This window comes from Heterocephalus glaber, unplaced genomic scaffold, assembly GCF_053883595.1.
Source record: "Heterocephalus glaber isolate CG9 unplaced genomic scaffold, H.glaber_assembly_v1.0 deba00001561, whole genome shotgun sequence".
Lineage (NCBI taxonomy): Eukaryota > Metazoa > Chordata > Mammalia > Rodentia > Bathyergidae > Heterocephalus > Heterocephalus glaber.
The window spans coordinates 10,487,693-10,514,628 of NW_028258349.1; the positions used below are offsets into that span (position 1 = coordinate 10,487,693).

At 47.1% G+C, this 26,936-nt stretch overlaps 2 protein-coding genes and 1 long non-coding RNA gene across 3 annotated transcripts; 2 read left to right on the forward strand and 1 right to left on the reverse strand.

Moving 5' to 3' along the window:
- LOC147823998 (uncharacterized) lies at positions 1-26,498 on the reverse strand. Its single transcript, XR_015443073.1, has 4 exons — positions 26,377-26,498; positions 9,083-9,160; positions 6,409-6,597; positions 1-3,270 (listed from the first exon to the last, which is right to left on the reverse strand). It is a non-coding gene; the product is annotated as an uncharacterized LOC147823998 (long non-coding RNA).
- LOC101715752 (protein FAM187B) lies at positions 4,855-11,262 on the forward strand. Its single transcript, XM_021239566.2, is given in 3 exon segments — positions 4,855-5,764; positions 9,799-9,917; positions 11,140-11,262. A coding segment is annotated over 1 exon segment (753 nt). The 5' UTR covers positions 4,855-4,982; the 3' UTR covers positions 5,736-5,764; positions 9,799-9,917; positions 11,140-11,262.
- On the forward strand, positions 9,947-12,482 carry LOC101716091 (protein FAM187B-like). The gene is made up of 2 exons (XM_021239565.2): positions 9,947-11,587; positions 12,090-12,482. The coding sequence occupies exons 1-2, from the start codon at positions 10,872-10,874 to the stop codon at positions 12,457-12,459; spliced, it is 1,086 nt and encodes a 361-aa protein (XP_021095224.1). The 5' UTR covers positions 9,947-10,871; the 3' UTR covers positions 12,460-12,482.
- Positions 26,499-26,936: the final 438 nt, after the last annotated feature.

Below are 26,936 nucleotides of genomic sequence, written 5' to 3' on the forward strand. Positions count from 1 at the left end.
ATTTGTAGATTTATATCAGGAAAGTTTTCGGCCATTATTTTTTCAGATATAGTTCTTTTCTCTTTCTCTTCTTCCTTTGGAACTCCCACAATATGTATGTTGGTCCCCCAGATCCCTTCAGCTCTGTTCAGTTTTCCTCTATCCTTTTTCTTTCTTTCCTTTAGCTTTAATAATTTCAATTGCTTTATCGTTTACTGATCTTTGTTCCAGCTCATCAAATCTTTTTTTGGACCATTCTAGTGAATTTTTTTTAATTTCAGCAATTGTATTTTTCAGCTCCAAAATTTTCCTTTTTTTGTAGTTGTTTCCTCTTATATCCTCTTTGTTGATACTCTCATTTTGTTCATATATCATTTCCCTGTCTTTGTCTATGCTTCCTTTATTTAAAACAGTTAAGTATTTGTCTAGTGAGCCCCCACCCAGACTCCCCTCTATCATGGGTCATACTTTGTTTCTTTGTAAGGTGCATGTGGGGTGTGTGTGTGTGTGTGTGTGTGTGTGTGTGTGTGTGGTTGAATATAGAAATTTGAATCTTCTATTGGTGATAACTCTGGAAATCAGATTCTCCCCATCCCCTAGGATTTGCTGGGTTTTATTATTGTAGTCTGTCTCTGTGCTAAGCTTAGGATTTTCTGAGCTTGCACCCTTCCTGAGCTTGTGCAGTCTTTCTAAATTCTCCTATGTATTTGGTTGCTTTTGAATGCCCTAATCCCAAAGTGTCCAGCATCCAGGAGTGTATAAAAGCATCCAGGAGCTATCTGTCCCTTTATGTTCTCTGGAAGTCCTATGAGTTGGTGGGTATTGAAGCAATGGCAGCCTGTCTCTGAGTCTGCATCTCTGTAACTGAAAGCAGTAACCCACAATGAGGACACAGAGCCCTGATAGCTGGAGGACAGGGTCCTTATTGCTCACCCCCAGTAATAACACTGGCTGAGCACTTTATTTACAACAGCACGTCAAACCCTTACAAGAACCCTGTGTGGTCAGTGTCATTAAAATCTTCTGAAAATGAGGAAACTGAGGTTTACAGAGAGAAAGCCATTTGACCGGCCTTCCATTACAAGAAGAGGCTTCCTTGCATGTTCCACAGATATGTGTGAGAGAGAAAGCAGCTCCCAATGGCTGGGGGCTGACTGGACACTAATAATGGGTCTTGGTGTTGCTGAAAGGTGTCCTGGAGCTCACACCAGATCATGGTGTTCTCCTGCTGAGCATCAGCATTTCTCACAGGACATCATCAGCCTCTCTCTGTGACTATGAGTCAGTGCAAAAGTAAGTGCATTCTGCAATTACGTCTGCACACATAAAGAAAACAGGAACATTGTTCCAGCCACAAAACACCAAGCATCCTCCTGCCCCAGCTGCTATGAGTGCTGCTTTTGCCACCTGCAGTTTTAGCTTCACTCCATTCTGCTCACCTTTTAGATAAGATAGAATTAGTCCCATTTGTGGCAGCACCCAATCCAGAGCGACTTCCCACCTCTTTGAACTCTTCCCCAAACCACATGACAGAGCCCAAATCCTGTAAGTCTCTTCTGATAGCTTCTTGCTGAGATGCTGCACTATTCCTTGCGGTATGATATCTTGCCTCGCTTCATGAGTCGGATTTATCCAACTTACTTCACAGGTGTGTTTCTGATGGTCTCAGGAGACCGACACACACCAAACCGTTCTCACCCCAAGGCCTTTGCATGTGTTGTGTGCTTAGTCCAGACTTCACCACCTGCAATCTTCATGGCTCATCTTTAAAGACATCTGCTAAAATATCAGTTCTCCAGAAGGCCTTCTCTACTTACCAGCCCCCCACACCCGTTTGTCTGTCTGCCTGTCTGCTTGCTTGAAACAGGGTCTTGCTATGTAGTTCACACTGACCTTGAACTCACTGTTTAGCCCAGGCCTGCCTCAAACTCGTGATCCTCCTGCCCAGACTCCTGAGTGTTGGGATTACTCACCACTTCTTTGAAATACTCTCTGTACTAGTTTGCTACAGCTGTTGTAACAAACACCACAGACTATGTGGCTTAAACAATAGACACATATTTCTTCATAGTTCTGGAAGCTAAATGTCCAAGATCAAGGTATTGGCGTGTTTGGTTTCATTCTGAGGCCTTTCTCCTTGGCTGGCAGGTGGCTGTCCTAGGGAGGTATCCTTATATAGCCACCATCTCTGTGTATTTTCTGTGTCCTAATTTTCTCCTCTTATGAGGACATCAATCGTATCAGATTAGAACCCACTCTAATCACCCCATTTTAACTCAATTACATTTTAAAATTCCCTTTTCCCAAATATAGTTGCATTCTGAGATCCTGGGGGTTAGAGCTTCAATGTGGGGGTGGGGGCACAATTCATCCCACAGTAGTCTCTACCCCCAGTTTTTCTCTCCTCACTTTTTCCTTTCAAGGCATTTACTATGATCTGATGTTGTGGTAGTCATTCATTTGTTTGCCATTTATCTTCTCCCAGTATAAAGACAGTATTGCTCAGCAAATATCCCATGTGTCTCTCTACATTTTTCAGACCATCTGTAGTTAGGTGAGGCTATGTGATTAATTCTAGTTAGTAGCCTCTAAGGAAAAGTAATGTGGGTCCCTGCCAGCCAAAGCATTTAATTCCCAGTGCATGACTCATTATCCTACCTTCTCCTAGCATAGCAACTAGTGATATTCCAGGTATATTGGTAGGGATCTCATGGGGTGGAGCTATCCACTAGCCAATACCAGACATATAACATGAAAAAAGAATTGTGTTACACCACTGAGATTCCAGAATTCTTTTGTTACATAGCACAATCTAACTCATCCTGACTAATATATTCCCACTAGAAGGTAAGCTCTAAGAGGTCAGGGACTTTGCCTACATCCCTAGTGCCTGGTGCAAGGTGGGTAAGCAGTAATTATTATGGAGTAAGTGAATGTGCAGGGTATAGGGAGGTGAAGCTGTGACTAAAACCACTGTCCACAGTGGACATGGAGCATGAGTGAGAAGTAGACACTTGCTATTCTAAGTCACTGAAGTTTGGGGGAAGCTTACCATAGTAACAAATAGCCTATCTTGACTGATTCCAAAATTAGTTTTGAGACAGTTAGAGGAAACAGACTTCCAGGGACAAAGGGCAGTTACATTCCTAGGCCTTATCTTGACACCTGCTACCCATGAAAATATGGTATATATGGTATATTGTCTTCCTTACCTTCACTCTCCAGAACAATCTCATCAATCTTGAAACTTGAAGGCCAACATGCCTCTGCCATAGTGTCTCCAAGAATAAACTAGATGAAAAATAAAAGTGTTGAGCAGCCGGGCATTGGTGGTGCACACCTGTAATCCCTGCACTCTGGAGGCTGAGGCAGGTGTATCAAAAGTCTGAGCCCACCCTGGGGACTTGCGACTCTGATAACCTGTCTCAAAAATTTTTTTAAAAATTCTGGGGAGGAGCTTAGTGAGAAGGCCCTGCTTTAAATCCCAGCACCACAAATAAATAAATAAATAAATAAAACTTTAGGAAGACAGAGGACAAACAGGCTGCTGGGCTCTTAATCTGTTCCTCCTTAAAAGGATGATTTATGTTTTCTTCTGAGGCAGTCAAGGACTTAAAAGCTGCCTTTGCTAAAAACAGTGACTCTTTACTTGTGTCTACAGATACCCGATGGGTAACTAAAACAGGATATAGCTTGACATCTCTGCCTTCATTTTGTATCTGTCTCCTTGATTACCTTAAAACTTTGGGTCAGATCCCTGCTCAGCCCTGTGTGTAGGGGAATGTTTAGGCCTGTATGTTTAGGGAGTACCTGTCAAGAGCTGGCAATCCAAGGCTTCTTTGCCCTAAATTTACCTAACCTATCTCATCCTCCTTTAAGACTGAGGACACCAAGATAAGAGATTCACAGGGACCCTCAACTTTCAGCTTTTTCCCCCTAGAATGAGCACCTAGAAGTCTCTAGTCACCTTAGAAATCTACAACTTAGAAATCTAGTGGAAATCTACAGCCACCTTAGATTCCAGCAGAACCCTCCACACAGCCAAGATGGTGCCTGGAAGTGCTCATCTCAAAGGAACAGAGCTGCCCCTCAAGCCATGAGGATTTCTCCAGAGCTACAAACCAGGCCTGAGATAATCATCAACCATATCCTAGCCCACCTCAGCAGCCCCTTAAAAACTTGTGGCTCTTCCTTTGTTAGTTAAGAAGCCAGTCTGGTCAGAGCCATGCCACCGTTAGCTCCTCAAGCTGAAGTCTATTTCTTTCACTCTCCTTTGTTAAGGGGCTTCCCTAATCTCCACCAGGACTGTGCCCTCTTTAGCTTATCTTCTTCTTAAGCTGAAGACCCTTCCTGTTTTCTCTTACTTTCCAATTAAGGCTTTTGCTTGTAAATTCATGCTGTTTCCCTGGTTTTGATTTCCATTTTCACAGAAGCAAGAACTCATGCTAGCTGGTAACAGCTTTGGTAATGAGGTGCTGCTATAACGAAAACTCAAAATAGCACTATCTTAGATACACTGGGAACAAGGAAACCTCCTCCAAAGGATGGAGACTGTTGTCTGAGATGCTTTGGAATTTCAATAATGTCCTTAAAGAACTTGCAGCTTTAGGAGAATCAGTTAGAATGTAGGATATTAGGAGTGAATATTGGCAAAGTTGACTGAAAATTGAGAAAGACAAAGGCCCTTGTAGTATCTTCCTACTGGATTTTAGAAATGGTATTGACCAGAGACTTCTGAGCGTCTCGCCTTCCTTCCCTTTCTGATGGACAGGAAGCCATTTTGTCCCAGTTCATCGTAGTATATTAGATATGTATAGGGTATATAATTGGCCTTTTTAGTTCATTTGTTCCGGCTGAAATTTACTCATTTTGTTTCCTGCACAGCTCCTGTGGATATTTGAGTTTTCTACCCTACAAGCTATAAGAAGCCATTTGGTGACATTTATTAATTATATTCCTGAAAGCACATGGACTAACATTCATTCTATGCCCAGGGCTAATCCATGAGTTGCATGGGTAACTTCACAAAGCCCAGCATGGCTCCCAGAGTCGTCCTTTTGTCTCAGTCTGCTGTGCTGGCCACCCTGTGGCTGATTAGCCTTTCTTTCCCAACTCTGTGGCCCCAGTCATCAATCAGCTGTTCCCATAAGAGTCCCTGCCACGGGGCCCTACTCTCTGGCAACGAGATTGTCCTGAAGTGTGATCATCCAGGGGCACTCTGGTATTTCTCCTCCATTCTCGAGGAGGCTCTCTTCCTGATCAATTCAATGCATAATATAAAGAACCTGCCTGGGGGCAGCCTGCAGTTGATCAACCCTCAGCCTTCCCAGTCTGGCCTCTATAGTTGCCAGGACAATCACAATACCCTCATAGTGGAATATGAGATTGACTTCCAAGATGTCACCACCCTGCACATTACACACAAAACTTTGGACCAACAGCCCCTGCAGAATGAGACCCTGATGCTAGGAGGCAAGGTGCTCATCTTCACCCAGTGGGAGCCCTGGCAGGACTGTAACCACTGTGGGGTGCCCGGTGAGTGAAAGGGCCTGGGCTATTGCTTCGTTGAGGAGCCCCAGAAGAAACTCATATCCTGTGGACTCTATGTGAGAGAGGAGAAGCTGGCACACAGCCACTTGAGACCTGAGCTGCAGCTAGAAGCCTGTCTCATACCCTATGACCCTGCTAAGGAAATGGAACAGCCATACTTCATCTTTGACATTTACCAGCTGGGCAAGTTGACTGACAACATGTGACTTACCTGGCCCTTGGCCTCCATCTACAGGTAACAGCATTATGCACAACTAAGTAAGGCAAAAATATTCTAGGAACCCAGACAGGGCTAGGCCCTCAAGAGAGTCAGTGCAAAAGATGAAAACACATTACAACTGTGGCCAGAGGTGCATCTGTTAGAGGCCAGGCCTCAAGAATGACCAGGCCTACATACCTCTCCAGGGAACAAGATAATTGACATCATGTGGTCCAATAAAGTCTAGATAGACATCAGTCACCTCAGTGGGTGACCAAGACTTCCTGATCCATCCCTTCCTAAAAAAGGTCTTTGTTCTTTCCATGTACACTTGCTATGTGACCTGCTGCTCCATTGGATCAATATTACCTAAGCAGCTATACTTGTAATCTTACTGGTTGATCATAGTTTTGATCCACGTTGTACTCACCTAGTGATTTTCCTCTATAAAATTTCCTCTGTTGAAGGGGGGTCTGCAGCAACCCACTTTTCGGTCCCCTCCTATCTCTCAGGAGCTCTCTCTCTCTTTCTCTCAATAAAGTTTTCCTACTCTTAACTTCCATTGTTCCTTAAAATTTATTCTTCGATTTTGGAGAACATGAACTCAGTGTACCTCCCATCTAGCAGGTTGGAAATTATATTATTTCCCTATATCAAAAGGACCAGGGCAACCGTCCTACCTTTGGCTTTCGCCTAGCCTTTGTCTCCTGTGTCCTCCTGGGCTGAGGTTTCCCTCCTATAGAAAACCAGGCTCCTTCTCCAGTTTACCATCCTTCATGTGTGCAGGCGCGCTTATCAGGATGTTCATTTGGCAAGCATTCCCTGGTGCTGCTTCTCAGCTGGGCCTTGGGAAGGTGATGTTGGGGACACTGTGGTGATTAGAAAGACCCAGTCCCTGCTCACACAGGTGCCCAATATGCAGATGTAAAACCTAGAGACTGAGATACTCAGCCCCATGTGTCAACATGGTGAACCTAAGGTCAATAGGGACACTAATGTGATTTCCATCCCCTGATTGGTCCCTGATTTATATAGTCATGATTAGTTGATTTTCTTTAAAATACTTTATTTTCTATTTTATTGATTTCAGACTTTCTTATTTCAGATCTCTGTATTGGTTGGGTTAACTTTGTTGTTCTTTTTCTAACTTCTTGAGATGCTTGCTAGATTACCAGTTTTCATCCTTCCCCCTTAAGTACGTATTTATGGTATAAATTTCACTTACACACAACTTGCCTGCATCCTATAAGTTTTGATAAGTTATTTTTTATATTTAGTCAGTTATAAATACTTTCTATTTTCACTGGAAATTTCTCTTTTGACTCATTTGGTTATTTAGATATTATATTGCATAATTTTTCTACATCTGGGGAAGTTCTTGTTATCTTTCTGTTATGTCCAGTTTAATTCTGCTGACCATAAAATATGATTCAGTTCTTTCAGCATTTATTGAGGCTTCCTTTATGCAATAGATTATGCTTATCATAGGCAAATGTTCCATGTGAATGTGAAAAGAATGTATTTCGTACAGTTGTTGAGTGCAGTATTCCATATATTTGAGCTAAGTCATTTATTTGTCATCTGGTTCAGTTCCTATCTCCATCTCTATCTCTGTCTTTTTTGTACCAGGGATTGAACTGCCTTGCACTTGCAAGGCAGGCGCGGGGCTCAATTGTTCTCTAAGTTTGGGTTTCATGCTCCATCAGTTACTGAGCCATGTATATTAAAATCTCCAACTGTGATTGTGGACTTGTCTACTTCAACACTCAGAACTGAGTGCAGGCTGGCCTTGAACTCACTATGTAGCCCAAGCTGGCTTCAAACTCTCAGCAGGTGAAACTCCTGTCTCTGTCTCCTAAGTGTTGGGAATATAGGTGTGTGCTACCACTTTCAGCAACTGTCTGTTGAACATTAATTCTCTACTCCTTAGAATACAATATAAATTTGTACTCATAGTGTCCCTACACAATGCAGAAACTTCATAACCCTGTAGCTCCATTTATTCCCCTTCTGTCTATGATACTCTTGTGCTCAAGTATTTTAAACTTTACTTATCTTTTAAACTCCCAAGAAATTGTCCTTACATTATTATATTAAATTAGTTTTATACTTAAACTTACTTTTCTGGTGCTTTTCATTTTTCCATTACGTTGCATCCATTTGGGATCATTTCCTGCTGCCTGCGGAATTCCCTTTTGTTTTACTTTTAATTGTACTCTACCACACTGAATTTTCTACCTTTTCATTTGGAAACATACATATATGTTGGCCTTCACCATTCAAGAATGTTTTTACTGTGGTATACAATTCTTGATTGGGACTCATCTTCTTTCAGTGTTTTGAAGATGTCACTCCATTGTCTTTTAGCTACTATTATTTCTATTTAAAAATCTCCTGTTCGTCACTTTGAAAATAACTGTCTTTTCTCTTCTGGCATGTTAAAGATGCCTTGTTTGGTTTTCAGAAGTGTTTTCCTATAATGTACCTAGGCATGGTTTTCTTTATGCCCATTCTGGGTGGGATTCAAAGATCTTCAACTTGTAGTTTGATTTTTTTTGGGGGGGGGGTAAGTTTTGAAGTCTTCGTCAGTATCTTTTTAGATATTGATTGTGGTCTTGTCTCTTCTTTTCTTTTGAGTCTCCATTTACATAAATATGAAAAGTTTTCACCATCTCTCATATGTCTACTACTTCACACTCTGTTGTGTGTCCTTTACTTTTACCTTTTTTTTTGTACCAGGAATTGAACTCGAGACTTTTCACTTGCCAGGCAGTTGCAGTGCCACTGAACTAAATCCCCAGCCCTTTATTTTGCCTTTGCATGTTCCAGTAAAAATATTTTTCTACTGGTCAATCTTTCATTTCCCTAATCCTCTCTCCTGTTATATTTAATAAATATGTTGTTCCAGTGAATTCTTAATTTAATAAATTTTGTTATTTACTTCTGGTATTTTCATTTCATTTTTCTTCTGTAAAGCTTCAAACTCCTCGTCTTGTCATTCTCAGCCACATTCATCATAATTCTCTTTTTTCTTGTGTGGGCTGGGGATTTGAACTCTGAGCCTCCCATATGCTAAGCGTGTGCTCAATCACCAGCCGCCATCATAGTTATCTTAAAATCTACAGTTGTTATTAATGAGAGTGTTGGTCTGATACAAGCTACCAGATTGTGGCAGTAAACCTAATTCTTTCTTGCCCATATTGTTTGAAGACTATCAGAGAGTGTGGATTCTCATATGCAGTCTCTTGGATTGATATGTTGGCCCCTGATTTAAACATTCTCGAAGTATTCCTGGGGAGCCAATTGAAATATTCCTTCAGGCCAGATCCAGCCAGCCTGTGACTTCTCACCTACCTGAAATGAAAGCTGGAAGTGGGTTTTCTCAGAGTCTCATCACCATCCCTCCTATCTTTCTAGGAAAGACTCTCTGGGCTGAAAGACAGAGACAGAGAGAAGAAGGAGATAAAGGGAAAACAACGGGGACATTGACCTCATTTTGTCTTAGATAGAGGGACTTCTTAGGATCCTGGGAAGCAAACAAAAACCCTAGATGGTTGTGTGTTGAGAGCATGCTACATAATTTTAGGGAAAAACCATTTGGTTAGGCCTAGTTCTCCTGCCTACAGGCCAGCTATGGCATTTTGAGACAAAATTCCATTTTGGCCTCTGGTCACAATGAGACCTCAATGATCCGGTGATGCTGTGATTCTCCAAGACAAGATTACAGCAGCTGAAGACATCCTGGGAGGAACAAAATCTTCACCTACTCAGTTCCTCATTGTTCTTGGATTGTTCCACTTTGTTTATCCAGATGTACTGAATTCTCTGCAAGTCATTTGTTACATCTGTTTCTCCCGATGTACTGAATAAAATGTGTGGTAAGCTGGGGGCTTTCCTCTTTGCCGCCCAGAGCAGCACTGATCAGACCCAAAGCTCAGCTTCTTCTCTAAGTCTCATTTTTCTACCTTTCCTGTATAGTAAGTTAAATTGCCTTGTGCTGCCGTGGCTCGCAGGAGACTAGGACTTACTGCAGAGGTTCTAGTAACGTCCCCTTTCCCTGTTCCCTATAGTTGTGTAGGTCTGAAACCATCGAGGATAAGTTCCAGGGTGAGTCTGGCCAAATGCAACCTGCAGTGGTCCCCACACAGGACAGAGACATGACTGAGAGGCCCCAGACTTAAGGAGCCAGGTAGGTGAACAGCAAAGACCTAGCTGAACCTCTGACCCCACCATCTCTCCCTTGTCCTCTCCTCTTCGTCACTCTGGCCTCTGTGCTCTTCAAATGCCCCAATAAAGCAGCGACGTGGCTACTTGTGGTCCTTTCAGGTGCGTGGGGAACCCCACTTCCTCTGAGGGTACCAGGACAGCTGGGCCACCATCCACCAAACAGCTCTAATCCACACACCACTCTCTTTTTCTATCCCCTTTCCCTGCTGTTTTTCTCTTGAGCAGTTATCTCTACAGTCTACCTGCCTATCTGTGGGCTCCCAATTTATGGATCTGCCTACTCACTGGCATCTCTGTCACTTCAAAAGCCATGGCCACAGTGCATTCATCATCATTTGCAGACTGGTAAAGTGTAGTGAGAAACCTGAGTCCTCCAATGTGCATGTTCTCAGCGGAGGTCAGACAAACAAGACTGCATTCCTTGGTCCAGGTCTCATGCTGTTCACAAGCATCCTTTTTGTGACCTATTAACAGTATTTTGGGGGACAGTACTGTGGATTGAACCCAAGGCCTTCACATTGACCTCTTACCCCAGTTCTTAGCTAACTTGCTAGGCTGACCAAGCGGGACTCAAAACTTTTGATCTTTTTGCCTCACCCTCCCAGAGTGCTGGTATTGCATGAGTCCACTGGCACGCCAGGGGGTTTTTTGGGGGTCTATTCTTTGGTTTCACAGTTGTGTGCTTTTGATTTGTAAAATGGCTCTCAAGCACAGTGCAAGAGAGCTGTGATATTCGTGAGTGGAAGAGAAATTAAGTAGTGTGGTGAAGTTGTTACAAAACAAAAGGGGCCAATGCCCTCACAGCCCATGCAGCAGATTGCTGCTCATCTCACTGCCCAGACCTGAGGCCCAAGCTCATGGTGACCTCACAATGTCCTGACTGGTGCTTGGTCCACTGCCATAGTGCCAGTCCGCCATGCTGACCACCTTGAGGCTGCTTCTCAGCCTTTCTGCCCCAGTGCTGGGGTTCTATATTCCTATCAGCTGTCCTGAGGGCCACAAATGTCAGCTGGCCCTGCTCTCTGGCGATGACATCCTCCTTGAGTGCCCCTTGTCTCGGGCACACTGGAACTACTCCTTCGTGATAAGCAAAAAAAGCGGGGCCATTAACTCCATGGCCTCCAACATGGAAATAACATCGGAGGGCAATCTTGCCATTACCAACCCCCTCCTGTCCCAGACAGGCCTCTACTACTGCTGGAAGGAAAACAGCCAAGTGACCCAGTTCAAGATTGACTTCCAAGATGTCCACTCCCTGTACATTACACACGAGAACCTGGACAAGAAGCCCTTGCAGAATGAAAGCCTGCGTGTAGGTGGCATAGAGATCATCTTCACCCGGTGGGAGACCTGGCAGGACTGTAACCGCTGTGGGGTGCCCGGTGAGTGGAAGCGCCTGGGCTACTGCTACATTGCTGAGCCACTGGAGGATCCCATGCCCTGTGGGCTCTACCTGGCGGAGTCCCCACATTGGTTCTCCCGCTTGAGACCTGAGCTTCAGGTAGAAGCCTGCTTCGTGGAATGTAATGACAACCCATTTGCCCAGTTGGGCTATGTCATCTTTGACAGCTTCAGGTTTAATGAGGAGTTGGCACCTTTGTCACTCCCCTGCCCCTTAGCATCCATCTACAGGTGATGAACTCTGATGAACCCTCTGCCCCTTAGCATCCATCTACAGGTGATGAACCCATACAGGTACCACCCCTGCCTCTGTCCCTAAGCCAGCTGGTCCAGGGAGATCCTGGGTAGGGGGTGTGGTTCTTTGTCCAGCATGCCTGAGAACCATCTAGGACACCAGTGTGGCTGGGCAGGTTGAATAAGGGGAATGGAGCAGGTGAGGCCAGGCAGGAAAATAGGCCAGCACATCACTTAGGGACTGTTCTTTCTCATTCCTCCAAATAGGCTGCTGGAGAGGTAGGTACAATCATTACCCTCTTCCTCCAGGTAAGAAGCCAGAGGCCTTGGCCCAGGTCACAGCTGGTGACAGAGACAGTGGTGGGGAGCACCCGGCCATACAGTCCCCACCTGGCCATGCTAACTGCTGGCCGGGCAGAGGGGCCACCATCTCCACCTCCTTTCTCATGCCAACCCCTTTCCCCTTGAGATCCTGCAACTGACTTTGTCTCCCTTGCAGGCCTGTCAGCTGGGAGGCTAACAACATCTCCTTGACCTGGGAGAACGAGCTCTTGGGCAAAAACTACAACAGGTCCCTGAACCTGGCCTCTGGCGGCCGGCAGCTGCAGATCTTCCAGCCAGCCACTTACAGGTGCTTCATGGAGCAGGAGTTCATAGCCCAGTTCAACCCCATAGCCACCCTGGAGTTTCTGGGTCCTCAGAAGAGAGAGAACAAGACCCAGGGCCCATCCAGGAAGGCAGATTCCATTCCTCTGAGGTTGAAGCTGGTGCTGCTCATGGGCACAGCCCTGGCCTTGGGGGTGCTGCTGTTCAACACCCTCTGCTCTGCCCCAGGCAAAAGAAGAAACCAGATGCTGCTGGCAAAATAAAATGAGCCCTCAGGGCCCCAGGACCTGGCCTCCTCCCCTTATTGCCTCCCTTGTCCCTCCTGTGGCTCCTCTCCTTGCCGGTGCCACATTGCCCTGTGAAATATTTGTTATCTGACCTGGGGGGATAGCCAAAGGTGACTGAGCCCTTCCTGTTTCAGCTCTGGTCTGCCCAAGCACTGGTAATCCTCACTGTACAGAAGAGGAAACTGCGGCAAGGCTGACTAGTTGCTGGAAGGTGGGGCTTCAGTTCAAACCAGATGTGGCCTGGCTCAGGCCTGGGCTCCTCAGGAGGGAGAGGAAGGGAAGCTATTGTCAGTGAGTCTCTGAGTGGGGTCAGTGGTAGCCTCATCCCAGCCTCCAAGTAAAGACGTGTGTGTGTGTGTGTGTGTGTGTGTGTGTGTGTGTGTGAGTGTGTGTGTACAGATGGGTAAAGCTCCAGCCCCACCAGGGCCTGCATGGAGCCCCCCTGCCTTCTCTGCTTGTCCCTTGACCCACTCTTTCCCCCCTGTGCTGAGGCCTTCAGGCCCAGCCACAGCTCCCCAAGTTGGGCCCCGGGTGGCCTGGACACTCATCACCCTTCCCTGCTCTTGTGGGGGAAGAAGCCCTGTCAGACTCTCCACAGAGAAAGGTGTCTGGTCTGGCTCAGCTGATCCCCCACCAGGCCTTGCTGTTCCCAGAAATGACACGCAGTGTTCAGCCAGAGTATAAGAGTGAGAAATGAAATATTAATACCTTTTAAAATTCATTGCCCTACATTTCCACTGTGAAGCAATGACAGGACAGATGGGAAGCTTTCCCAGAGCAAAACCGGGCCCTGGAGGACAGGACAGAGCGCATCCCCCTGGGACTCACGTGGCCCAGGAACTCAAGGGTTCCTGCAGAATGAGGGAGCATCCCTTGAGAATTAACAGGGGCTCACTGGAAAGCAGAGGCCGAGAATACCAGCAATAGGTGTGGTAAATGTTGTTGGACCTCCTGATGCCACAATCATCCATTACACTGCTGTCACTATTAGCCTCGTTTTGCAGTCGGGAACATCAAGGCACAGGAGGCACAAGTGACCTTCCTGATGCCACACGAGTCAGCAATGGAATGGACAAAGGAGATCTCTGTCCCCTTCTACTCCCAGCCCCTTCCCCCTGTGTCCTGCGCCAACATTCCCCTAGCTCCAATTATGGGAACTGGTGGTGGAACAGTGAGAGGCAAGTACTCACCCCTCCCAGGCTGGTCTACACAGCTCTGAATGTCTCAGGACCCACAGCTGAGGCTAACTGCCCACTGTGGCAGCAGCCCCAAAGGTGACCCCAGTGACTTCCCACCTCCTGGTGTCCACACCTTTGTGTCATCCCCTCCACTTCATTGTGGACTGGACCTGCGACATAGCTTCTAACCGGTAGTGTGTGGTGATGGTGTTGGGCTCTCTCCCCTGTGATTGACAGATTAGAGCAGAGTTGTACCAGTTTGATGACATAAGCACTTCCTGTTGTTTGGATAAGTGTCCCCAAAGGCCCATGTGTTAAAAGCTTAGTCCCCAAGCCATGATGCTATTAGAAGGTGGTAGAACCTTTAGGAGATGGAGTCTAATGGAAGGGTGTTAGGTCATTGGGGGTGGGTCCTTGAAGGGGATATGGGGACCTAGCTCCTTTCTATCTGTCTCTGTTGGGTTCTTTGTGCTTCCTGGACACCATGATGTGAGCACATTGCCCCACCATGATGCAACTGAACTAACCAACCAACCATGGACTGATGCCTCTGAAACTGTGAGCCTTTCCTTTCTATAGCTTGATTATCTCAGGTATTTTCTTACAGTAACAAAAAGCTAATGCAGCAGCCATGATGAGAAAGCCCACATGGTAAGGATCTGTCAGCTGGAGAGACTCCTGTAGAAGCTGCAAGTGGCCTCAGGAACCTGACAATGGCCTCCAGTGGACAGCCCACAAATATCCCAGAGCCTTAGTCACACAGCCAGAAGGAAGTGAAAGTGAATCTGCCAATAGGCAGTGGAGCTCAGGAGCAGGCTCTCCTCTAGGCGAAGCTTCAAGTGAAAATGAAGCTCTGTAAACACCTTGACTGCAGTCTCATGAGACCTGACAAAGGACCCAGGCATGGCTGCTGCACTCCTATCCTCAGACACTGTGGGGTTGTAAATGGGTGCTGTATTAAGACACTAAAATTGTGGCAATTTTGCATGCAGCAACAGACAATTCATAACAACAGTCTGAAAGGTCCAAGACAGCCAGACTCTATGCTGAGAGATTCAGGATTGTGAGCTTATGGCATATTTATGACCATCCCAGATGACTCCTGTTTTTCATAGGAGGAAACCAAGGCCCAAAGAAGTAGTTCATTTGCTCATGTATACAAAGTTAACGTGTCAGTTATGGCAGCAAAGTAAATATTCCTGAAATCAAGAGATTTTAAATAAACACTACTGTTTACAGGTCTCCAAATTGGCTGGGCAATTCTGACCTCAGCTGGAATAGTTCATGCTTTGCTGATCAGCTGTGAGTTGGAGTTGGCTCTGCGGATCTTGGCTGAGGCTCACTTACTTGGGAGTCAGCTCCCAGGAGGTTGGACTAGATGTCATTGGATGGGGAGATTGAGATTGCCTCCACGAGGTCACTCTTACTACATCAGCCAACCCAGGCTTGTCCACAAGGGGGTGGCAGGGGTCCAAGAAAAAAAAGCAGTCATTGCAAGGCTATGTGGGGCCCAGGCCCAGAACTTGCACTTTCTTCAGGGACTAGGCTGGGGAGGCCTCTGCTTGCCATGTGAACTGAAGGTCAAGGTTTCAGAAGGACCAAGAAGCCACCCCAAACACAGTGGCTAAAAGTCAACATTGCTGTATTTCTCTCTCCATTCTGGGGGTTGACAGTGCAGGCTGGGTCCAGCTGGGTGGCTCTTCTGATCATGCTGGGCTCTTCACCCATCTGTGGTCATCTCAGGATGGCTGAAGAGCTCTGCATCAGGGGGCAGCCTGGCAGGTGGCAGGGGGCCACCAGCCTCCCACCCTCCAGCAGGCACAATATGGCATCACTGGTTGGCCCATGAGGCCACTGCTACCGATGGCCTGCTCATCTGGAGCTGTGTGCCCCCTCTTCCCTTCCTTAGCACCCCCCACCTCCTCATATACATTCCCTACATATTATTTGAGTCCCACCCCACCCCAGTAACCTTCTGTATTAGTCAAGATGCATCTGACTACACGTTACAGAAATCCAAGCAAAGTATTTAAGCTGAGAAAGAGTTTATGGGCTCTTGGAATTGAGAAGCTCAGTGGCACATTCTGCTTCAGACACAGTTAGATCCAGATGTTCCTACAATGTCCTTCAAAGTTGTCTTCCTCCACCTCTCTGCTCCACTTTTTTTCTGCATTGCCGGAATTCTCAAGCAGATGCTTCCCAATGAGACCAATGAGATAGACAAACAATAGGCACCTAGGATAGAGACTTAAATAAACCAAAATGGGCCCTGGAAAAATTAAAACACAAAGAAAAGGAGGCTCACTGTGGTCTTCCCTGGGAAGCTAGAGGACAAAAGAAATCTGTTCTAATGTCAGAGGCTGAGCTAAAAATGGCATCCACATTGTTTCAAAGGCAAGGCTCTGTCCCTTGAGATGAGCCCTGGGAAGCTGGCATGCAAGCAGAGTCTATTCCTCCTGATGTCAGAGCCTAGGTAAAAGCAGCAACCATATTGTTTCCTTGTTTCATTTTCATGTGCTCAACAACATAGGCCAACAAAGTGTAAATAAACCCCTACCTAAACTTGGGCCCCTCCTCGGCATCCTCTCTTGGAGCCTCTTTAGCTTAGCAAGAGTTTTTCCTTGTTCTTTCTAATAACCTATACTTAGTTCGTCCCCCACTGTTATGTCCCTGGACTTCATTCTTAAACATCTTCAGGACAAGGGCCCAGAGGGAAGAGAGAAGTGGTTATGCCAAGAGAAGATGAACTGGCCTCCGGCAGTTCCAGCATTGCTTCACAGGAGCCTAGCAACCTGGATGGAAAGAGAGCACTTTTTCTTTAATGAAGTTAGGGGTGGAATTCCAGGCCTTATGCATACTTGGAAGGCACTTTACCATTATGCTAAACCATCAGCCCCAAGAGCATTCTTCTTATAACAGCAGTGTTTTCCATGTGGCAAAAATAACGGAGTGTTCACTGTGTGCCAGCACTGTTCTAAGTACTTGGCAGATGTTAATTTATTCTCATCACACTCTATGAGGTATAAATAAGAAACCCTCCCATTTTACAGATGAGGAAACTGAGGCATGGAGAGATTAAGCTCATGATTAAGGTTATGTTGATTGTTAGTGGTAGGACTGAGAGTTGCTTGCTTTTAACCACTACGGAGTTCTAGTAGAAAAATAGTAATAGTAGCAAACCCTCATTCAGAACAGATACTCCACTCTAGTCACCATGTTAGGAAATTATCGTCATCACTGTCTCAATTACTTTCCCATAGCTGGGACAAAATACCCAATACCCACAACTGAAAGGAGAGGACTTTTTGGCTCATGGATAGAACCCATACTTGGCCAGCTCCAGGGCAGAAACAGCGTAGCGGAGGAAAGCCGCTCCCATTACGGCAGCCAGGAAGCAAAGAATGAAGGGATGAGCCTGGGAGGGAGATATTCACTTCCGGGTCACAGCCCCAGTGACCCCCTCTTCCGACCAGACCCCGTCTCCTGCAGGCCAGCTGTATTGCCCCATGATCCAGTCACCTTCCATAACCTGGCCTGTGAGCCCATGAGGCCTCTGGTGGACATTCTTGATCTGAACTGTGACAGTCACCATCCATTCAGTTCCTCCAGCAACCTACTGAGGTGGGCACTCTCATTGTCTCCATTTCACAGAGGGGGAAATTGAGGTCGCATACAGGGCAGCTGGGCCTTGAACTCAGACAGTAGGTGTGGAATCTGCACCTGCTGTCCCCACATCCCATTCCTGTCAGGAGCAGAGCCAGCCTCAGAAAACTTCATGGAGTAAGTGGGAGAAGGTCCCCAGGACAGGAGAGCCCAGTGCTCTAGCGAGCCCTGTGCCTGCCTCTCCCTCTGTCCTCTGTCACCACCGGCACAGCCTTCCCAGAACCATCCGTGGACAGACTGATCCAACACAGGCTGGGCCAAAAGGGTGAAGCTAGGCAACCAGGCCGGTGGCTGAGCCTGAGTCACTGGGCAGGGCTGGCCAGGCGTGGCCCTGCGCCAAGGAGGCGTGGGGTGGGAGAGACAACAGCTGCTTCAGGGCAGCAGAGGTTCCTTTGGAGTCTTAGCTCTGCGCCTCCACATGACCATGACCTTGACACCCAGCAGAACCCCTGCAAAACAGTCCTTGCCCATCTCCCTGACAGGAAACCTGGCCAAGACACCAAGTCATATTTAACACCTTTATGAGAAACCGAGACACGGCTATTTCTAGACTTTGGGTTTGTCTGCCAAGTGCAAACTGGGTAAACATGATGGCATCTTACGGGTGGAAAGCCACCTGCTCCTCACAAAGGCAGCGACTCACTTTGCTGCTCGGATTTGTCGGGATCTCATGCCGACCTGTGGGTGGGGGATGATGGACCACATTTGGAGTGGGGAAACTGAGGCTTGGAAACAGATGGTTAATTACTCATAGCCTCATGGTCAGAATGTGTCGGGGCTGGGAATAGAATCCAGGGGGCTCTGAGCTGGCAAACTGCCCAGCTGCACATTTTCTACCCTGGCATCAACTCCTTTAAACTCTGTTTTCAGTTGTTCCTGGGAATCTGTGGAACATTCTACCTACTTTATGCTTTCTTCTTCTTTCATACTTCTTTCTTTTTCTTCCTTCTTTCTGGTACTAAAATGTTTTCTTCTTGTCTCTTCATTCCTGTTTCTCTTCTTTTTTCCTTCCACCTTTCTTCCTTTGTTTTTTCTTGATATCTCCATTTTTCTCCCCTCTTCCTTTCCCTCTCCTCCCTTCTTGTCCCCTCTTCTCTCTCTTTATGAGATAGAGTCTTGCTGTGTTGTCTAGGCTGGTCTCAAACTCCTAGGCTCAAGGGATGCTCCTGCCTCAGCCTCCCAGGTAGCTGCAGCTACAAGTTCATGCTATCATTCCTGTCTCTTGGTTGTTATTGTTTTGAAACATGGTCTCGCTATGTAGTCCTGGCTGGCCTTGAACTCACAGCAATCCTCTTACCTTAGCGTCCCCAGTGCTGGAATTACAGGTGTGTACCATCATGCCTGGCAATTTATTTTAATATTTATTTATTATTTATTTATTGGTACCAGGGACTGAAGGCAGGACCTTGTGCTTGTGAGGCAGGCAGCGGCACCACTGAGCTAAATCCCTGGCCCTTGGCAATTTATTTTTAAATCATGGCCATAGTCCTATTTTTCACAATAGCTAACTTAGAATGGGCTCGACATGTGTCCCAACTCCTCCATACATGGAAACTCACCTGGCTTCAATTGATTCTCTGTAAATGCCATTATTAGCCCCATTTTACAGATTTTGCCAGGTAACACCCACATCAGTTAGACAGCCTGGTGGCTCCTCCAGATGGAGTTCCATGTGCATGTGGGATTCACATCGCTCATGCCGCTGATGCCCTCAGCATTTCTGCAGCTGATGTTGTGGCCACTGCAGCTGAAACTGAAGTGAGGGACCCAGAAACTCCTCAGCAGAGGGCTCACCTCTGGGGAGCTGATGCTTCACTTGTCCTTGTTTGGTAGTGGTCTTTGTGGTGGGAGGTTCACAGAGGGGTCCCCAACACAATGGCCTTGCATGGATGGGGTCACCTCTCTGTGCCTCTGTGTCACCACTGTGGGAAGAGCCTGGTACCCACACCCACCACATTCTCACTGCTGGGAGGACAGAGTGAACCAACCTAGGGGCCACGCTCAGATCAGCGCCTGGCCCAGAGCAGGGCTTCATGATGCTCCCCATTGTTAGGGCTGTGCTTATTCAGCCCGGACCTTGTACCAGGTGCAGCTCTCCCTGCATGGATCTGTCCAAGTGGGAGATTCCAGGCCTTCCCAGCGGGAGCCCTCCCTGCAGGCAGCGTGTCTGAGCCCTCAGTGCTTAGTGCTGATGTTATTGTCCCTCTGTTCAGATGTCCTGGGGAAGGGATGGGGACAATTAAAAAGAACGGGACATGGGGGTGCTCAGGGTTGCATTCGAGGAGCCCTCCAGATTCCAGGCTCTTGACTTGCAGTCTCCCATCCTGACTGGCTGGCCTGCTGGCTTTGCCACTGTGCCTGTCACCCCATGTCTACCCCGTCCTCCACTCCCCCACTTCCTCCCTGCAGAGGTGAGCAGCAGACCCAGCTTCGGCTGTGAGGCTTCTCTTCCCAAGATCATTGCGGCACGGTCTTGTGATTCACTAGTGTGACCCACAGAATTATTCTCTGTGACTTCCAGCCCTCATTCATACTGGGTTCCTTCCGACACAACAACTTGCCTCCCCCAGGAGAGGGGGACGTGGGACTTGGCTTCCTCAATGGCAGATGAGAAGCCAGCATCTGCCTCAAGGGGTAGCAGTGGGGAGTAAATGGACTAACGCATTCCCAACAGGCTGTAATTCGTGGTGATTCCTGTGTCTCCAACCACCGGTGGCGGCGCATGCACCGTTGTTTCATGCATGACTGTACCACTTCTACCACCTGTGGTGAAAGCTGCTGTTGGACAGTCACACATATGCTGCTGGTGGTGCAAGCTGAGGGAACGTGTTAATCCGTGCTAACCACTTAGAGCGGGGCTGTCCCCATACTCAGGGGTTGTGTTGCCGGCTGGAGTTACCAGAACGATCAGCATGGCCATTTCGGGGTCTGTAGTAGCTATTGTTGAGTCACAGAACCTCCGTTTCTTTTCTTTTTTTTTTTTCTTTGGTACTGGGGATGAAACTCAGGTCCTTGCGCTTGCGAGGCAGGTGGAGTTCAGAACCACCAAGCTCAATCCCTGGCCCAACCTCTGTTTCTTTTGCCTTCCCACTTCCTCAGCCTGCTGCATGGCCTCATGGTCTTGAGCCACTGAGGACCACCTCCCTGGGGGACACGACAGCAGGACACAGGGTCAGGTGGGGTGTCACAGGGAACAGTGCAGATTTCTGCCTGGTTTGAGCCATGAGTGTTTGGGATCTGCCACAGCAGTGGACTCGATTTTTGACCATGCAGGTTCCATATACATCTGGATTCAATCAACTGGGGACTGGAAATATTTGGAAACAAAATTGCATCTGTACAGAACATGTGGGGACTCTTTTCCCTTGTCCTTATTTCCTAAACAATACAGCAGAACAGCTATTTCCATAGCATTTCCATTGTACTAGGTATTATAAGGAATCCAGAGATGAAAAGTCTATGGGGGGGGCTGTGTTAGGTTAGATTATAAACACGACACCATTTTACATAAGAGACTCAAGCATTCTCAGATATTGGATCTGTGAGGGCCCAGGAACCAGTCCCTGGCTACCAAGGGCTGACTGGATAGGCTTTTTGAGGTAAAATAGAAGAAATAAAGACAGGTAGAAAAAAGACAAGGAAAATCATAATATTAAAATTGTACTGTACTTTTAAGAAAAATTGCAGGAAACAAAGTTACCCAAGATTCCTACGCTTTTATTTTTGGAGGGGAGAAACCCACACCCCAAATTCCTGAGTCTAAGAGATACAGTGAATTGGGTCCATGCTTTTTTACTTACATCAAATGAACCTGTGCTTCCCCCCCACCCCATGCTACAGATTCACAGATTCCACAGACCTCCCCCTCAGGGAAACAAAACTAGTCTACTAATTGGGTGCCATATAAGCCAGCAAACCACTATCTACTCCCTGAGTGGGGGATGCCTTGGGATCCAATCTTCTCTTTGGGGGAACCTCCTCGGACCTTGTCTGGTGACATTTTTTTCTCCCAATTTTTAATTATGAAAAATTTCAAATCTATAGAATGTTCCTATTACACTCACCATCTAGATGTTCTAATTAACATTTTCTGAATCTTGCTTTATCACGTCTACTAATCCATCCTTCTGTTTATTCATCAGTTCACCTGATTCCTTTGATATATTTTAAAGCAGATGTAAATACTCCTTGCCCCTAAAATTTCAGCATGCATATCATCTAGAGTTTGGTGTTTACCATTCTTTTTTAAAGTAAAATTTGCATGCAATAAAATGTGCATCTCTTAAACATGCATTTGCTGAGTTTGGAACAATGCATACATTTATGTATTAGTAGCTCATATTAAGAGAAAATTTCCATTAACCATAAAGTTCCCTTGTGTCCTTCCCAGATAATTCCCACACCCCAGTGCACACCCAAAGGCAATACTTGTCATGACTTTTTAATTTTTTGGTATGGGGATTGAACTCAGGACCTGGACTTGCATGGCAGGTGGCAGAACCACTGAGCTAAATCCCCGGCCTGTGGTTCTCATCTTTTATACCTTTACAGTTCATTTTTCAGGGTTGATGACAAGTACATTCAGGGTGTGACCTTAATTAAATTTTGTGGTTTGTAGCTATAGTTAATTCATGGCTTCCTTCTATATTATGGTCCCTATAATCATGCATAGCATGGAAGCAGGGACTCTCAAGGAAGACAGCTGGGACAATCCCCAGAGAGGCCACTAGTATGAACAATGACTAGCCATAGTACTGTTTTAGTTCCTGCACCACACTAGTTCCCCCATCACTCACCCTGGGTCCAGATGTAGGATGCTATTGGCTGCAAGTAAGGGAACAAATTCCAAACATCTCAAAAACTAAAGGCCTTTATTATTGTATAAAACTATACTCTGCAAAGGTAAGGAGGCACTGCAGTGGTCAATGCATCTGTTGAGTGATATCCTCATGGACTCATTCTCCTTGCCATGTTGGCAATGTCATCCCTCATGGTGGCAATGTGGCTGCCACAATTCCAGCCATCATTTCCTGCAAATGCAAAACACTACAACCTTATACTTCCTTTTGCTAAAATTATACTCTGCTCATTTCTTTTCCTTCCTTTAAGTGTTTAGATTCTCTGATTTTGTTCTTGGTACTGATAGGATTCTAGCTCTTGAAGATTATGGGCTCTTTTGAGTGCTATTGAAAGAAATTACAGAAAAACAAGAAGAAAAAATGATCTCTGTCAATGCAGCTGCAGAAACAGACCTTCCTCAGCATCACAAAACTCTTCCTGCAAATTTTCTTTTTAGGCCACAACACCCTCAAAGATCATCGATATGTTTTGTGAAAGGAAACTAACTTTCCAGAATCTGCCATTAGGATTTGCTGTCTTACTTAACAATCTATTGCCCTGGGAATAATATGGGAATTGGCATGTACACTCTGAAAAGGGATAAATATTTGTGAGTCTTTTCTTTGTTAAGCCAGAAGAATGCTATTACCACCCCCTCTTCTCCCACACGAATGGAAGGAAAGAGAAAACATATGACTGTTATAAATGTTTTAGACCAACAGTTTGAGTGCATCTACTTTCATGCCAATTAATGCCTCCTCACATTGCCACACTAGCTCTGGGAGGAAGTTTCTTTCTCTTGCATTACTTTCAAGAGCAGAAACACCCTCCCCTCCCCCAAAGCCTCCCACGCACCAGCCCTCCTCAGGGATTTCCCCTTAAGGGTCCTTGCTCCGAATGTGTCACGGTCCTTTTCTAGGGCCAGGCCCTAGCAAGGAGACGGGAGAACTGAGGCTGGCATCGACCTGGCAGAGGTGAGGTTGCTTTTCCTGAGCACATGGCAGAGTGAATAAACAGCCTAATAAAATGAGGTTTCTGCCTGCAAAGAAGAAGAGTAAAGGAAAATGGATTTGGTTATCGATAATGCAGATTCCCAGTTCCCCGCTGCTGGTTCCCACTTCAATTCTGCTCTTATGCCTCAGGCTGAATAAATCTCAACACTCAAGGTACTTCAGAACCGCAGCCTCTGCAGGTGGAGTAGTTTCTGAGAGAAGGAAGTACCTGCCCAGGTCCCCTCAGAGGAAAGTTCCTGCTCATCTTTGAGGTTTTACGATCAGAGACTGAAACCCAAAACAGCTTAAGCACAAAGGGAATTTACTGGTTCTTATAATGGAAAGTCTGGGGGAGTTCAGATTTCAGAAATGGCTGGATCCAGGTGCTGAAACAATTCACTGAGGACTGGGCCTTTCTGGGGCTCTCACCTCTGCTTTCTTTAACATTAATTAAGTGTGCACACATAGCTTCTCCTCCTTGGGGCAAGGATGGGCCCTAGTAGCTCCTGCCTTACAGCCTACCAGAGAGGTAACTGAGGCACAAGCTTTCCAGCACAAGTCCTGCAGCTGTGTCTCCCTGGCTTCACCTGGAGGAGGGGCTCATTGGTGGCCTCAGGGGGTGAGACTGGCCCTGTACGAAGCGCACAGACTTAAGAAAAAGGAAGCTTGATTCTAAAAGAAAAAACAAAAAAGGGAAATGAATCACTGTGGGGCTAATCTATCTCTCACTGACAGAGCATGATCCTGGGACCCCAGTGCTGTCCTGTTTTGTCTGGAGGAAAGTGATACAGCTAGCAGGGCATCCACAGGGCTAAATTAGCTGGGCACCTCTGAGGAGGCAGTGTTGGAAGCAGAGCCTCAAGGGGCAAGATTTTTCCTTTGCACTTCTTTGTAGGCACCTGCAAGGGCAGAAGACCCCAGGCAAATCAGACTGTGATGGATAAGTGGACACAAGTGTGCATGCGTAAGTACATGCACGTGTGAATGAATGAATGGATGGATGGATGGATGGATGAATGAATGCCTACAGGAAGGGAATTTGTGCCAAGGCCCCATTTCCCTCCTCAGAAGGGGCCCAAGAGCCGTGTGGTGATGAGGAAACTGGAGCTGGACTGTAGGCCTTACGGGGGAAGCGGCAAGGACAGACAAGGCCTGAAGAGGAGAGTGCATGGGGAGAGCCCAGAGAGGCCGAACTGGACCCTGGGGTGACCACACCCGGCACCTCCCTCCACCCTGAAGGCTGGGGCACCTGGAGGCCCTCCCCACCCTCCAAGCCTCTTGGCTCCTCCTCTCCCCTCCCCCTTCATTCTCACTTCCTCTCTGTTCCCTAGACACACCCACCTCCTTCCCACCTGCGGGCTTTGGCCCTGCTGTTCCCTCTGCCTGGAACACCTGTCCCCAGGAAATTTTGAGGCCGGGTCCTCCTCAGCCCTCTAGTCTCAACACGGGCCCTCCCCAGAGCGGCCCTCCCTGACCACCTTGGGTTACTAGTCCCTGCCCCTGGCCTTTCCCAACCACACCACATGCTCTACTTCCTCTCCCAGAAACTGTTAGGTTTGTGGGCCTGTTAGTGTCACAGTGCCCAGCACAAACCCTAGCACAGAGGAGGTGCTTGGAGGCTTGTGGCCCAGCAGCTCAGAGCCCCTCAGTGCCAGGCACCTAAACCTGGCTTCACTCCCTGTCCTTCTCCAGTGCAAGGGCGCTGCCTCAGAAAAGCACCATAATACTCTTCTCCTCCCTGCCCCACCGCTGCTCACACACACACACACACACACACACACACACACACACACACTGCATATGTACTCATGGCACACAGCACAGGGCGCAGGGCTCTGGTGCAGGTTTAATGAGTCCACACAGATAGTCACTAGTACAGGGTTCTGGGCAGAAAATGGAAATTATTACACCAGACATGACGGTGCATGCCTGTAATCCCAGCACTAAGGAGGCTGAGGCAGGATGATTGCCATGGGTTCCAGGCCAGCCTGGACTATATAGTGAGTCCCTGTCTCAAAAAAATCAAAGACAAAAAAACACCAGAAAAAGATGGAAATTTTCCATGATACAATTAGTTCAGCCAAATATAACCTAGAGAGATTTCTCAGCAGGTCATGTTGAGGTAAGATAGAACAAAAAAGTAGAAAAGAGACAAAGAAAATCATAATTTCAAAATTGTACTTTTAAGAAAAACTGCAGCTTCAGGACACCACTACCCAAGTTCCAATGCCTTTTACCCTTCCAAGAAACTCCAAAAAGGACAAAAATTCCTAAGCCTGTAAATTTGGCCTGTGTTTTTCACCTATAAATCCAGCCCACGCACCCCTTTCCATCCTCAAGGACACAGCACTATTAAGGGGCGGCACATCGCTAAACATTAAACACATGCACATGGCTTAAATTCTAATGTAGCCCACCAAATGGATAGCCTGACAGCAGGAGTACACGTCCTAAGTTCACTTCTCCTGAAGGCACCCCAAGATCACATAAAACCCCTAGCCCCAGACCATAATGCACCTCTCTTTAGGCCCCACAGTCTATTTTCTCTGAGTGTGAGCTTATTTACTTCTGCCTAATAAACCCTTCCATGCTCCTCACTGATGTGTCTTGCAATTATTTTCTGTGAAAGAAATCAGTAAACCTACAACCTACACCATGTGTGTGAGGTGAGTTGACATTCCCATCTCCTCAAAGGACCTTCTTGGGCTCTGCCCAGGGACAATCTGACTTCACTGATGGTCTGAATCTGGCTTCTCCTCCAACCCTCTGCCACCCCACACCTCAGCTAGGGTCCCTGCATGTAGGAAGAATGGGAGACAGCAAGCCTGTCACCAGATGGGAGCAGCTGGATGGAAAGGACTCCTGTGGCCTTTGAGCTGGACACTCACAGCCAGGGGAGTGGGACAGAGAGGAACAGGAAGTTCCCTGGTCTCTCATCTGGCCTCTCTAGGAATTTCTTTTCCTTAAATCTCAGAGCTCAATGGTTTTTACCCTTTAGGTCCCTGGGCAATGAGGGACAGGGATTTAGAAAAGTCAGGGGAGAGGGGATTTCCAAGTAAGAACTTGAGAAACAAAATAAAACCACTAAAGTAGAAAACATTGCGGTCTACCACAGTGGCTTTGAAGCTTCTTCACCTGTCAGAGGGGCTCCACCAGCTTTCCACCAGCCACCAGGACAGGGTGAGGAGGACACCCCCCCCCCCCCACCAGGGCAGGCTCACCAGCTGACGACTGGGCCGAACGGAGCTGGAGGGGGCCAGGGGGGCCGATCGGTTGCAGGCTGACCGGGACCTGCTTGCTCCAGCTTGCTCCACCAGCTTTCCACCAGCCACCAGGACAGGGTGAGGAGGACACCCCCCCACCCCGCCCCAGGCAGGCCCACCCGCTGACGGCTGGGTTGTGCGGGCGCTTCCAACAATACACTCACCCACCCACCCACCTCCCGGCCTCTGGCCTTTTGACTGTGCAGCTACTTGGTTACACACTGCAGAGGCACAGGGGGACAAAAGCCATTGTCCTGAGCTCCAGAAGTGAACAACAGAGAGAGTGCCTGTCTCAGGCTCCCTGATGAAAACAAGCCCACTGGAAAAGTGAAGGGAATCTCTGCAATAAAGGCACACCAAGACCACCGTGATCAGTAAATTGGAGGGATTATCAGCTCCCATCGGCAACTGGACTTTCTCCAGGGGAAAAGCAGCTGAAACCTGCAGTAGAAACTTGCAGAGTGCAACCCTGCAGGAGGACAGGGAGCTCAACTTGGGACTTGCAACCAGAAATCTGC